General features: G+C 54.9%; 8 protein-coding genes across 8 annotated transcripts; 4 read left to right on the forward strand and 4 right to left on the reverse strand.

The window, feature by feature from the left end:
- Nucleotides 1-40: 40 nt before the first annotated feature.
- Nucleotides 41-937, reverse strand: BU26DRAFT_508788 (uncharacterized protein; the record flags this gene model as incomplete). The annotated part of the gene is made up of 1 exon (XM_033827111.1): nt 41-937. One exon carries the CDS (start codon nt 935-937, stop codon nt 41-43), a length of 897 nt encoding a protein of 298 aa, XP_033679812.1.
- Nucleotides 938-1,715: 778 nt separating this feature from the next.
- On the reverse strand, nt 1,716-2,727 carry BU26DRAFT_579523 (uncharacterized protein; the record flags this gene model as incomplete). Its single annotated transcript, XM_033834451.1, has 2 exons — nt 2,264-2,727; nt 1,716-2,177 (listed from the first exon to the last, which is right to left on the reverse strand). Exons 1-2 carry the CDS (start codon nt 2,438-2,440, stop codon nt 1,716-1,718), a joined length of 639 nt encoding a protein of 212 aa, XP_033679813.1. The 5' UTR covers nt 2,441-2,727.
- Nucleotides 2,696-3,901, reverse strand: BU26DRAFT_434786 (uncharacterized protein; the record flags this gene model as incomplete). Its single annotated transcript, XM_033824094.1, has 3 exons — nt 2,696-2,866; nt 2,931-3,628; nt 3,712-3,901. 3 exons carry the CDS (start codon nt 3,899-3,901, stop codon nt 2,696-2,698), a joined length of 1,059 nt encoding a protein of 352 aa, XP_033679814.1.
- Nucleotides 3,902-4,248: 347 nt separating this feature from the next.
- On the reverse strand, nt 4,249-6,401 carry BU26DRAFT_434539 (sister chromatid separation protein-like protein; the record flags this gene model as incomplete). Its single annotated transcript, XM_033824080.1, has 2 exons — nt 4,249-4,843; nt 4,930-6,401. 2 exons carry the CDS (start codon nt 6,399-6,401, stop codon nt 4,249-4,251), a joined length of 2,067 nt encoding a protein of 688 aa, XP_033679815.1.
- Nucleotides 6,402-8,144: 1,743 nt separating this feature from the next.
- On the forward strand, nt 8,145-8,666 carry BU26DRAFT_568807 (uncharacterized protein; the record flags this gene model as incomplete). The annotated part of the gene is made up of 1 exon (XM_033833812.1): nt 8,145-8,666. One exon carries the CDS (start codon nt 8,145-8,147, stop codon nt 8,664-8,666), a length of 522 nt encoding a protein of 173 aa, XP_033679816.1.
- BU26DRAFT_522563 (uncharacterized protein) lies at nt 8,487-9,921 on the forward strand. The gene is made up of 3 exons (XM_033829815.1): nt 8,487-8,572; nt 8,630-9,056; nt 9,105-9,921. The coding sequence occupies exons 2-3, from the start codon at nt 8,814-8,816 to the stop codon at nt 9,633-9,635; spliced, it is 774 nt and encodes a 257-aa protein (XP_033679817.1). The 5' UTR covers nt 8,487-8,572; nt 8,630-8,813; the 3' UTR covers nt 9,636-9,921.
- Nucleotides 9,922-10,432: 511 nt separating this feature from the next.
- On the forward strand, nt 10,433-11,368 carry BU26DRAFT_579547 (uncharacterized protein; the record flags this gene model as incomplete). The annotated part of the gene is made up of 1 exon (XM_033834452.1): nt 10,433-11,368. One exon carries the CDS (start codon nt 10,433-10,435, stop codon nt 11,366-11,368), a length of 936 nt encoding a protein of 311 aa, XP_033679818.1.
- A 362-nt stretch (nt 11,369-11,730) lies between these two features.
- On the forward strand, nt 11,731-13,112 carry BU26DRAFT_579548 (uncharacterized protein; the record flags this gene model as incomplete). Its single annotated transcript, XM_033834453.1, has 2 exons — nt 11,731-12,648; nt 13,005-13,112. Coding segments are annotated over 2 exons (1,026 nt in total), but the record flags the coding sequence as incomplete, so codon positions are not given.
- Nucleotides 13,113-13,493: the final 381 nt, after the last annotated feature.

Raw genomic sequence — 13,493 nt, forward strand, 5'->3', positions numbered from 1 at the left:
CTATCATCGCTGTCTATAGGCTCCATGTTGCATCACTTTCCTAGAAGCCATGCTCATGCCACTCCCGAAGCAAGTCTGCCATCTTGCTCACCTCTTCAGACGTCGGCCACCTTACCGGCCCATTGTCGAACATTCCGAACATCTTGGCCACTTCCACGAACTCCTCTTCATCGAACTCTCGCTGCTCAGGCCAGAACCTTAGATTCGATACACGGAGCTCCTCCGCTCTTCTGCCGCTCCTCCACCTCTCTCGCCTATAGTAGCGCATAGCGGATCTTCCTTCAGCGTCCATCTGCACATATGGCACCCACCCATTGATGTCTTTTCCTCGGAAAATTTCGAGAAGATCCCGCGCATCGTTGAGGAGCATAAAGCCTGGATGGAGGCCAGACTCGCGGGGCACAGGAACACGGTTCAGACGCACGTTGACCTGGACGTCTGGATGGGCGCGGCAGAGATCGATTATGGGGAATACGTTCGAGCGTGGCCGCGGCAGGGCAGCATTGGCATCTTGCCCAACTGCACCATCCTCTGCTGGCAGGTATATGGCGCGGATACAGCTCCGGGTATTGGTCCCGCACGACTCCCAGAGGCGCTGGAATTGCTCGACTGTGCTAGGGTGTGCAATTGAGAAGCGGGTGAAGTTGACGGCCTCGTTCACTTTGAGCACAAGACCCTTGGTTTCAGCGTGGAGCTGGCGGCAGACGTATTTGAGTTGATTGATTTCCGGTTGGATGGAATCTCTCGTATCCTCCTCTGATGCGAAGAACGGGAAAACGGTGTCGAACGGGCGGTATTGGTAGAAGAGGCCGTCTGGCGCATACAGCGCGTAATCATAGACCTGATCTCTCAACTCGCGCGGCAGCCGGAAGAAGTAGCAGGTACCGTCCGCCGCAGGCACGCTTGGATCGGCGCAAGCGGGCGCGGCCGAGGCCATTGGGCGACTGCCATGGTTAGCTTCGACATTGCTTAGGCGTCTAGTAGAAACTGTTATACATACAGTGCGCCTTTTACGAGTGTAAACATTTCCGTAGCGTGAGGTGGAGATGTGGAAAGAAACGCGCGATTGCGGTGGGAAATCGTTGGGCCGGACGGGCCGAGGGGTTACGTAATTGAACTAGGAGTGAATGGGCTGTCACGGGTCTGCTTATTAGACCTTGACAGACGCCCGTGGACAGTTGCCTCAGTAGCCCCAGACTTGAGAAAATACTGTACCAGTAAAGCACAGTAATCTCATATTAACGCATCTGAGTATTCCTCGTATCGAGGAGCGATGAGTGAATTGCCTCTCACGTGATCAGATTCGACATGTGCCCCACCAATAACGTATCTCGCCAATGCCTGAACCCAAGTGTTAGCCTCGTATCAGGAGTGCCGGATTATGTTCCCTGGCATATCCGTAATATACCCCTGAAACAGCTAAATATACCCAAGTCATTTGACTTTCCTCTGGCCCTCGAAGCACTACAGAATGCGCAAAACACTCCCCTTCCAGTCCATCCCCATACTGTAAACCACCTCTCTCCCACCATCTAAAACTGCCCCCATTCATTCCAGACCCCCAACATCCCACCTAAATACCCTCTACCAACCACCTCCTCGCCATCTCCCTCCACCTCCCCATAAAACCCTGCGCCCTCGCTACACGCACCAACCCCTCCTCCCACGTGCTCCCTCTCGCCGGAAACAGCGCCTCAAGATCAACGACCCCCTGATCACTCTCGTGCGGCACGAACCGCAAGTTCGGCACACGCAACTTGTCCATATCCTCGGTTTTTGTCGACGGCACGAGCCCCGTAGCACCCGCACGCCGCCCCAGCTGCCAGTACATCAAGCTCGTGAAGCTCTGCGATTGGGGCCAAAGCTGGTGCAGCGTGTCGTCGCGCAGTGTGGCGGAGAGCATGATGCCCGCGGTGATGACGTCGAGTGCGGTGAGAGGGCATAGATGGTCGGCGGAGGTGTAGAGCCAGTTTGGGACAAGGTAGCGGACTGTCATCCAGGGGAGTGCGGCGCAGGTAGCTGCTAGGTGCAACAGGGTCGGCATATCGTCTGGGATATGGGGAAGTTGCGCGCAAGGAACCCATACTGCGGAATGGTCGAAGACTACTGTTTTGAGCCAGTGCGTTTGTGGCGGGCTGAGCGAATGGATGAACTGGGTCGATTGAGACGCGGGGTTGCTGTGGCGGTGGTAGTAGGTGAACCATGCTGTGGAGTTATAGCGGACTTCGAGGTGACTGGTCTCGAGATAGAGCTACCGGCACACGTAACGCAGCTGATTGAAGTCATCGCTGAGATCGCCGGGGTCGTTCGTGGAGCGGGTGTACTCAACGCCTTGAGAAGGAGAAGTCAGCACGTAGGCGTATATTCTGTTTCGAAGTTCGTCTGGTAGACTGAGAAGTCTCGAGTATTGCGGTTCTAGCTGATTGATTTCGATGGGCATTTTTGGACTGGTCGTCGTGCGCTTGGTAACTGTTCGGTCTGTCAAGAGTAGGTTGAGGTGTGAGCGGCACAGTACGAGGCGAAGCTATAAAGGGGTTGTAGAAATGGCCATAAGCTTTTAATAACTAAAACATCTGTTTGGTGTTTTAGCACTCGGGGGTGAAACTAAGCGCCACTGTTCGCCGATCAGGAGACGGGCACGGGGCGTACGTGTGGCGTATGTAACGGTGCCTTAGCCTATTCACTAGATCGTTGCTTACTGACCCCTCTTAGCCGGAACCTCCACCAAACCCCTCTCCTCCTTCGTCCGCCACTGAATCGCCCTCGCAATCTGACAAAGCACCTCGAGCGTCGGCATCGGCACCCCAGCCTTCCGCCCCTCCCTTAGCGGCTCGCCCAGCAGGTTCTCGAACTCAATAAAGTTACCCTAGGAACGATGTATCAGCCCCGTTAAGTTAAAGACAGCTGTGTCCGCACCCCACCCGAGAGACGAGCGAAATCGCGCATGTATGGATTGGAATACTTACCTTCCTCACATCCGCCAACATACTCGGCGCCAAATAGATCTCCAACGGATCCACCTCCAGCATATACTCCACCACGTCATCCCCGAGCTCAACCCCTATCTTTCTAGCCGCGGCGACAATCTCCCTCATCGCCGGCTTAACCAAGCCCTCTGCCGCCCCATCGGCTAGTCTAATCCTCCCCGTATCCAGCCCTGTAATCGCGCATATCGGGTTCAAGCACGCGTTGTACACGAGCTTCCTCCACCGATCGTGCAGCACGTCCGGAGAGTACTTGCAGTCTGTTTTCCCGCCCCTGCCGTACATTCCAACGAACTCTTGTGCTTTCTGTTCAGCGTCTTTTCTGGTGGTGGCGCTGGGGAAGGCCCCGATGAGCAGACGGTCCTTGTCATCTTGCACAATCTTTCCGGGTTCTAATTCAGCACTGCCTATTAGACTCACACCGCTGAGGACCGCTGTGTTGGGCCAGCGCTCTAGGAACGGCTTCTCGATATTCAGGCCATTTTGTATGAGGACGAGCGTGGTGTGCGTGTTGTCGGAGGGTAACGCGGGGCTTACGAGGTCGACGGCCGTGGGTGGAATGTCAGGGATGTTTTTCGTGGCGAGGACGATGTAGTCGTAGGGGTCGAGGAGTTCTTTCGCGATGTCGGGGACGGTGTTCCGGACTGTGCGCTTGCATTAGCCTTTCACTTCACAATTGCATGGGCAAACTTCTGCAGAAGCGGATACGGTACAAGGCGAAGCATACCAAAGCTCGGTTTCCACCCCCTCAAGATGCCGTGGTCGCAAGACTCGATATCGTATCCCTTGGTGCTCACGACATGGTAGTTTGAGCGTAGGACGATGGTGACGTTCGCGAGGCCACCGATTTCGAGATTGAGCGCTGCGATAGTGCCGACGGAGCCGCCGCCGATGACGAGCACATTCTTCTTCTTCATGTCAGCCATTAGGGAATTGTTGAAGCATGCATGGACGTTGACTCACGGCGCGCAGAATGTTGTTGAACGTTGATCGATAGGGCGCGCCGGTGGGGCAGAGGAGATAAGCTGTTCGGCCCGAGACTACGCCGGGCTTCCACTCGGCTGCACTTGCCGCTCTAGAAAACGCGTGACAGTGCGTTCATGCTGTACTGGAGGAGATGAAGATCAATTCTAGCGAACTGCAAAGAAACTACCGTAACGGTGTGGTATCATGAATCCCGCGAAATCCCAGGAAGGACCAATGCCGCCGCATAGATACTGCGTGGAGTGATCCGGAAAAGAAAAGTCGAAGAAAACGGTAGAGACTAGTAGATGGGATGGCCTTCATCCCAATGCTTGACCTCCTTCATCTCGTTGGGCTGGGGAGGACTGCTGCCAGGGGCCCACCCCAGGCTGTATCGGCCACCATCGCGCTTTCCGCTGCTGCGGCCATCCTCAATAAGCTGAACGGGTCCGATCCATTCCCACATGCGCGTAATATCCCCACTGTGTCCTTCTCTTACTGCAGCGCGAATGTTCGAATTGTGCTCCACCTTCTTTTGCACTCGCTGCCATAGCTTGATGCGCCTGGAAGCAGAGAACTCGTTGCGCAATACATCGTCTCGAAGTTGGTTCATACTGATGCCTCGCTCCGGATACGCGCCAGGCTCCTGAGTGCTCAATGCCGCCTGGTTGGCCAGTCGATCGAAGACGTCACTAGCCAGCTGCTTCGCGCGCGCCTCCATGGCTCGATTGGAAGAAATGGAATACTTGCCGTAGGAGCCAGATGCGATGGTGAGAATTACGAGGGCAATGCTGAAAAGATGTCGCTCCAGCGTCTCTCGGAGGGATCGTCGGATGCTGCAGACGAGGGAGAGCTCTGCGAGTGAGGTGGATGCAAGTCGTCGTTCACCAGTGTTTCTGTATTTGCAGCAAGGGATCTGATTAGTACAGTTCGCGTCAGATGCGTTACAAACGTAGGGGAGGGTGGAGGATTAGCGACTTACCCGTCGGAGCCCTCGACGACTTCCTCTCGTAGGGTTGCCTCCCCGATAGCCTTTGCGAACAGATCCTCGAACTCTTCGTTCGACATACCCTTGCGTTTCTGAGCCAGGATGCCTTGCTTAAGGTCCCCCACGCTGACGTCAGGGCTCTGAACGACGTTGCCCTCGGCATCTAGCTCTCCGCACTCATACTGTGCTTTGCGCTTTCTCAAAATCTGCACCGCGCGATCGGCTACAATCGTGATCTTCCGCGTCTTCTCGGTGTCTGGTTCGCATGTCGGTGGCAGCGGAATCAAGCCCCCTAGCGATAGCGGATGCTCCTTCTTAATGAAGTCTGGGTCGCAGGTGACGCGCAGCTCTGGGTAGCACGTAGCATGCGGCGGGCAAGGCTCACATTGCGGCAGTATGCCGCTCGCAAACTCTGGAATCTCGATTCCAGCAAGCGATGTTGAGTGATCCCTGCCGATGCCGCAGAATCCTACGGCATATTTCTCCTGCCTCCAAACTCCGCCAAAGGCGGCGAGACCAGTAGTAAGAAGAGTCAACGAGAATGCCTTCAGCGTTCCTGCAGCCTTGGACGGTTGCTTGCGTCGCCGAGGTGGAAGGATATCCATCTCTCCGTTCTTCGCGCGGTCGCGCACCAACTCCAGCTGCTCTTCTGGCGTGAAATCCTCGCCCGCGTCGATGCCATCAGGTTCCTCCATCGGCTCTTCTTTGTTGGCACGGGATGGGCGCATATCAAAGGTCTTGCGCGTCGGTACCACGATGCCGTCATCCAGCTGCTCCACCTTGGGCTGCATGGTCCTCCGGCGATTGCCGTCGCTCTTGCGCTTCTCTTTGTGCTCAAAGCCCATGGTCCTTCTCCGCCTCTCTCGAGCGTTCGAGTCGGGGACAGGCGGAGAGCTGCCGCTCTGGAATGGATTTTCCTGTGTGAAGGGACTCGCGGCGTCCTGGCGATGCCACGCCTCCGGGTCCGGTGACTCCTCCTTCACCGCGGGAGCCCTGCTCTTGCGGGAGCGCCTCATTGCCGGCTGTTCTTCCGCATCGGCGTCTAGCTCCCGGGCATGCTTTGTAGGCACGGTATACGACGGAGTCTTTCCGCGTGGTGCTGGCGCTGGCCTCTCAGCGGCTTCTTCAGTCGCCGCCCGCGTCGTCCGTCGTGAGGTGCGCCGCGTTGTCGGCTGCGGCGGAAGCAGCGTCTCGTCTTCTTGATCGTCCGTCGTCGTGCTTGCAGTGCTCGAGGGGATGTCTTCGATGCCCCGCGTGGACCGCTTCGTTCGCGCGTGAGCCCTTTGTATCTTCGCCGCCTGCGGGACGACCTGGTCCTCGAACAGCCCCAGAAGAACAGACTTCTTCGCCGAGGTAGGATACACCACGCCGTGCTTCAGGAGGATGCTGCGCAGCTCTGGCACCGTTATCCTGTTCGAGTCGACGTCTGGTTCGAAGTACCAGTACTCTCCTCGCGCGTCCGCCATCTTGAGCGGCCACCGGGTGAGCTTTGCGTGAGTAAAGAAGCGGCGGGATAAGGCGAAGTCCTCTAAAGAAATGGAGGAGGCCTAAGTAGTCGGACAGTGGTGCGACGTTCACTGGAGACGCGGGTGGGTTGACGGGTGGCGTGGGGTGATGGTTGCAGGAAGGCGCCGAGGAGCTTTGTTGTGATGTCAGTTGCAAGAGGCAACAGCGCTGATCCGATCGACGCACGGACCACCACTTCGCCCTCTCACACTCCGTCTTTCACGCCGACGACATGTCTTCACCTCCAAAGCAGACCCCTGACGCGAATCACCGGCACGCGACCCATAACGGCCTGCACATGCCATTGACCAACCCGACACAGCCGCCCGCCACCCTCACCGGCCATTGCATTTCTTGTCTTCGCCCAATGGATTCTATCTCCTCATCATAGTTTCTTCGCCTGTCTCGCTCACAGCGTATTCTCTGTCCCCTGAATTGTGTGAGCACAGCTGTCGCGGCCGCCTAGGTAGGGCGCGGCGTTCCTATTCACCTTGCTTTCTCCTTTCTCCTCCCACCCCTCTACATTCTCTAGATCCGTCGGCAATCGACTCTAGGCTCCCGTCAGCGTCCCCTTCCTTCATCCCCAGGCGAAATATGGAATTGCGTCTACGGGTACTTGCTCTCGGCCCCTCGTCCGCTTAAAGTCAGCTAGCCCGCCGGTGCGCCCCTTTACCTCCAGTATCTTGCACACTGGAGAGACGCTCCAAGACTACTAGATCCGCCACTTCAAGCACTGGTGCAAACCCGGCATTTGATCGGGCTCTTAGAATGCGGACGCGCGCGGCCACACGAGCTCGACCTCATCTTAACCAGTATGCCACCACGCACTCCCATTGCTCTTTAATGGCCTCCTAAGATCTTCCAATATGCGAACCGGAAAGCTGTTTCTCATAGAAATAACATTCCCGCATATTTTTCTTATCTTAAGAAGCGTAGTCCGGTTGCTAATTAGTTCTCCATTCTTACTTACCTTTTAGTACTTTCTCAAAGCAAAGAATACCTGAGATCAATTCACAGGTCTTTCCTCATCCAACTCTTCTGAGTTCTACTTTTGCAATGCCAGACGCCGCGGATTGTTCGTCGATGGCATGACCCTGAAAATTCCGTGGTCGGTTCGGCGATTCAGGTAAGTGGCGCGCCCGATCTTCAGCTCCCACTGCGCCAGTGTCAACGATCTCTAATGAGGACTGGTCTACGCACAACGCCAAGGGTCGAGGCCGAATTAGGGACGCGGCTAATCGTATGTGGCCTAATCTGGTCATTGTAAGGCAGAGGAGAAATGTAGCTAGGATCAAGCTTTCGCCGAATCGCTTCTTTCGCTGCTTGGCCACAGATTATTATCAGCTAATGTTAACGTACGGTTCCAAGGTGATTGCCACCGCCGCAGGTATGGGCCCAGGATCTGTGGTCTAGATGCCCGCCAAAGAATCTTCGCAGGGCAATTTCGAACGAGGCTTGAAGCGGTGTCCAATTACAAGATTGATACTCCCTGCTCCGCCCGTAGGCCGCAGAGCCATAGCCATCACAGAAGACCATCGGATGACACGCCTTTCGATATCATCCGATTCTGTCAGTTATTCGGGCTCCAAACGTCCAGAGGTGACCGCGCTCTTGGTGTATAATAATCCCCACTGAAACTTCGGGGCTTACTTTCGGGCCCACTCTCAGTTTCTTGACTATTTTCTAGGCTTCTGTACGCCGACATGTCGCTGATTACGAGCTGGTTTTCGTCCTGTGGGCTTCAAGATGCCTACTCACTCAACTTCACTTGCACCGGTCACGGCTGTGACGTCCTCGCTCTCTTGCCAAACATCTCGTGCACTACGAACGACTTTGGTCTCGCGTGCACGAATGATGTGCATTGCGCTGGGATACCTGACTTTGAAGACGTCACTTCCTGGACATTAGATGGCAGCCAGCTGATCCATTCGGAGAATATAACCGTGGTGGAGGAAGGGTATCCGGTGCAGAATGAGACCGGAATACAGTCGAATACCACCGTTTCGGACTACCCAGATTGTGTCACGGCTACATTTACGGAAGTGGTCTCAGCGACCGTTTGGTATGACGACGAGCTCGTTCGACCTCGACCAAGAGACACGATGCACACCCTCCAACGCAGAGAGCGAAGGTTCAACACACCCTCTTCACCCCACGAGGACGTTAGGTCACTAATCGCCTTCGTCAGGGAGTCCACCCAAGGGAGCACCGACGAGGCGGTTTAAAAATTTGACATTGACGAAGTCACCGTTAAGGTGTTTGACTATGCTTGCGAATTCCTCGCGGGAGTCGTCGGAGGGATCTGGATTACTCCGCTCGCTACAGTGGCTTTAGAGCTCCAAACATTCCGCACCGGATGCGCGGCGCTCATCATGGGAGCGATCGAAGCACTGCTCCTAGAAGCCGGGCCGGCCGGCGTGCTAGCCCTCCCCGCGATTGGCTGGGCGTCGAATCTCATCTGCGGGATCCTTATCAAGCAGGCTTTTCTTACCGTGGTTCCGGATGCGAGGCAGACGTACAACAGCGCGAGAAGACAATTCTGCCACAAGGCTAACTGCCTCGTCTTTGCCGACACGCTGTCCGACCACGAACATTGCGGACATTGCGACAATCCTGTAAGTCCCCGCTATGTGGGTTCTATGCGTTGCTAATAAGCCTTCCAGTGCGGATCTGGCGATGTCTGCATCAACGGCGCCTGCTCGAGCCAGTACTGCAGCGGCTCCAACTCGGCTCTCTTTCGCTGCGGCTACGGCGACAACTACGACACGTGCACTTGTGCGAACACCTTCTATGGCAGCGGACTGTGCGCCGAGTACACGACTTCTTGCGTCGACTCAATCACTGACAGCTGCGATTCAAGCGACGACTGCGACCCTGGCTTCATATGTGGTCTTATGCCGGGCTGCGAAGCGCAGACGTGCTTAAATGTCGCCGCCTGCGCTAGTTCCGAACGCCCGCCCGATCAAACAGAAATGCTTCCTCCTGAGCAACCGACCGACTGGTGGACTTTCCAACTAAAGGCCCAAGACGGCCGGGCCTACGTTCAGAGCCCCGGGTCTACGTTCAGAGCCCCGGGTCCCTGTACAACCTCAATCCCTCCAATCTCGTGGGCGATGCAGAAACCGGCATCGAAGTCAACACAGCCTGCATCAAAGTCAGTGACACGCTCTCCAGCGTCGTGGGCTCGTACTTGAATAAGAATGACGCGTTCTATTTCGGATGGGATCCTGAAGGCGAGACGTATCCCGATAAAGATAGTTGCTGCATCCAGGTGTTCGGTTATGATGAGTGTGCTATCGAGGCTGAGGCGGAGGACTATGAGACTTATTGCCAGGTGAGAGGCGGGACGTGGCAGTTTCCATTTGATGTTGTGGCATGGCAGGTTACGAATTGCGTGGCTATGTTTAAGGCGGCGGGTTGAGGTTGGAGGGTAGACTGATTGCTGGACCGTAGGTATTGCCGCTGAGCGACCTATCAAAGACACTTGCTCATCAATGCGATCACTCTGTCCACATTTGCATCCTATATTGACCTCGTCTGAAAACTATATCTCCACCAAACACTCTTGAATCCTCATGCGCGCATTATGGCGATTCAGAGGTCAGCCCAGGTGGCTCGATAAAGACCTGACAGCATGACTACACACAATTCAACAGCTTTTAATATTCAGGAGTATGGTATTGAACCGCCACCGGGGTGTAAAGTGGCCCTTCGTCTTGGTAACGATGTGTGTCACTCGAATCAATGAAATATTAGAAGCCCTACCAAGCACACTCACTCGGCTTGTCCCACGATTGTGCGGGAACAACCAGGCACAGCTACGTAATACGGTCTAAGCGCCCAATTCACTCTGCTGGTTTGGATCTTAAGAGACATCCTCACATTCCTCCATGGTAGTTCTATATATTCTGTATATTCGAGACCCGTTGAGGTCCCCCAACTTCGACAACTCATCTGAGTCCGATCTCCTTTCAACAACTGCCCCCCCGTAATGGCGACACATTCAAATCCCTCAGCGGCTGGATCCACGGAGCCCGCGTCAGAGTCCCGTCTTCTTCAACTTCCTCCCGAATTACGAAACCGAATCTACGAGTACGCACTCTCCACAGGCCCCTGGCCTCTCTATTGCAGCTGCGTGGGCACCACAGCTGCTCTGAAGAAGCCGATCCACAAAGCGATCTTTCATCTCGAACCACCCCCGTGGCCTAGATCTTTCGAACACGACCCGATTACAGAACTTAACCAGCTCAAGTACGTCTGTCGCCAGCTGCGCGTCGAGGCCGCGGGACTCGAACTCAAGATCAACAAGGAGATCAAGATTTCTCGAACCGACAGGGATGCACGCAGCCCGATCTGGGACCTCTTAGTCCTATTCAGGCAGTATCCAGTTGCACAACTCATGTGGCTCTCAAAGATCATCATTGCCGATGAGGCATTGAACGTATGTGACGCCTTCAACGACAAACGTCGTATATTCACTGCCCCGGACATCGCCCAAGCCGCCCAGTTGGCCCGCCGTCATCCTCGCATTACTTTCAAATACATCGTCGGAGAGTGGAGAAACGACAAGATGCGCCACCACCAACACCTGCTTCGGGACGAGGACCTTGTATGGACCCTGACTGAAGCACACGCGTTGGTTATGGCGCTCCGCGGTACATGCGCCGACGAAGTTCTCAACGAGCTGTTTGCTTGGTCTTTGGATCCGGCTGCGCCTCAGGAGTACGGTGGAAAATGGCGAGGCGGTATTACTCCAGAGCAGTTGCAGGCGCCTAATCTGCGGTTCTACCCACGTTTTCCGGATTTTGACGAAGTGCAGATCCGCGAATGGTGTAAACCCTACGAGCCGCAGCGCCTATCGAATGGGGAGACGCTGCTGGACGCTTGGATTCGGCTTCACAAGGAGTGGTGCAAGAACGGCATTTGATCTCCCAAAAGGCTTTGCTACGCGCCCACCATGGGTGGGGAAAGTAGTGGGGACTGCCGGAATGGTGAGGTATCTGGGCGGATTACTATACTCTTTCTTACCTCGGCCTATAGTATCCATATCAAAAGGACCGTACAGTCGTATGGGTAATGAATGAAAATATGATAATCCACCCTCGGATGGCTTCAGACATTTTCTTAGGGCGGCGACGGTGATATCTGCTTTCAAGTCTAGTGCAGATTATATCGCAAGACTATTCTGTGCTTTTTCTCGTGCTCTCCACATCTTTGCATCTTGATGTCCCTAAATGACAGCGACGACTGATATGAAACCGCCAAGGTGATATGTTATGAAATTGGGTGAGTGAGGAGAGCGTAGCCAGGGCTGACAACTTGCCTTCACCTCAGAAAGACGACGGTGGAGAGAAACGAAGCCGTGACCGTCGCTCTGAGACCGAAAAGCTAGTTTTTTCAAAAGACCACGCTCTCAGCAACACCCTCACCGGCGTACTACGGAAAACAATCGACGACATGGAAGAAGATACCGCTACTCTCGAAGCATTCATGGAGCTCAATTCAGCGGTTCGGATTGACAGCGCGGCCGAGAGCGCAAAAGACGAGTTGGAGATCAGGACAAACGCCGTGGTTCGAGCCATACCAGACAACGTCGAGACCTCGACAGAAGCAAAGGCTCTCGCAAGATACGCATTAGCCGACCTGCTCAACATCCTGGTACGACAAGATGCTGTGGATGATGCGATCGATGCAGTTAAGGCGCTCGTCGATGCCGTTCTCGATCGTGCCATTAAAGAAAAGCACTGGATTGCCGCTGCACTGTGGACCCGTTCCTTCCTCCAAACACGCTCGGAAGGTCTTGAGGAGATTGAATACGGAGACTACCTCTCGAGCTATATTATAATATTCGAATACTTCGAAGAACGTGCCTTGGCTGAAGTGGAGAGGACTTGGGATGTTGGGGCGCTGGAGCTGTGCCTAGTGATGGCCCGGAAAGGTGACTGCACTGAAACGTTCGGTGTCGGCGTAGCCGGACATCTCATACGCTCCCCTCAACTTCTGTCGCCCGGAAACTTCGAGAAACTTCTCGCCTTCGTCGGGCAAAGTATACCGCTTTATCGCAGGAGCGGCGACCGCTACATGGCGAAGTGGAACGGAATTTTGAGCAAGGTGGAGGCCATCGGCAAGGAGTGTGATATCAATCGGCAGCTCATGGCTCTTGGACTCAAGGCATTCTGCGAGAATGAATTGAACGCCCCGGCGGTGGTAAGTGAGAACCCCTTTTCGATGTGTTATGGCATCTGATGGGGGTAGTAGGGCGAACACTCACTAGGCGCCTAAAAGACGCCCACACTGAGCCGCCGCACAACTACAGTACCCAGCTCGACTGAAATGGTATAGTAATGAATTGCTGGAGGAAAGAGCACAGTGGGATGAGATGTGGGAAGAGGACCAGGCGTAAGTGCGGGCGCACGGACGCGGCCCGATTGGGCAAGGACCTCGGCAAAAGTTGAGCAGCCGCTCTAGCATCTCCGTTCCTCTCCTCTCCCGCCCACAGTTAAGATTATTTTACTCATATTCTCAATTTTTTCTGTTCCTTGTTCTATGCCTTCTTTCCATAGCTACCACTCGCGTCGATATCATTGTTGGTCGTGAGTCGGCGCCGTGCTACTGCCCCTCCTCGCGCCGGTCAGATGAACGACTTCTCGGAAGCGCACGATAGCATCTAAAAATATTGATATGAGCATGGAGCAATGATTCTTGCTGGGCACCACATGACTGCAGCCAGTCAGTCCCAAATAATGCCGCATGTTTGTCGATCGAACCAGCCTTCTATATGGGTTCTAGAAGACATTCAGCCTTCTATTCGAGGACCCATTACCTGGTTACCAAGCTATGGCACTTACAGAGATCGGCTTGCTTGCACCCGGTTTTTGCGACACGCAGTTCGCCGCATTCTCACACGGAACGTCATCCCGATAGGCCCAACCGCTATCATATAGGAGCGTTAAACGGTCGGCATCAACTCGAAGGTCTATCACTGGTGGCTCGGCTCTGTCGCGCCCTATTTCATCAATTCCCTTTCCGCCCAAGACCTGGACGCTACCCAC

This window comes from Trematosphaeria pertusa (assembly GCF_010094035.1).
Source record: "Trematosphaeria pertusa strain CBS 122368 unplaced genomic scaffold BU26scaffold_14, whole genome shotgun sequence".
NCBI classification, from domain to species: Eukaryota; Fungi; Ascomycota; class Dothideomycetes; order Pleosporales; family Trematosphaeriaceae; genus Trematosphaeria; species Trematosphaeria pertusa.

Excerpts from the sequence above, each read along its gene's own strand:
- BU26DRAFT_522563 (XM_033829815.1), top strand. The coding sequence starts at position 8,814 with ATGGGAGCGATCGAAGCACTGCTCCTAGAAGCCGGGCCGGCCGGCGTG. Across the intron at positions 9,057-9,104 it reads GCGGACATTGCGACAATCCT|TGCGGATCTGGCGATGTCTG; the intron begins GTAAGTCCCCGC and ends TAAGCCTTCCAG.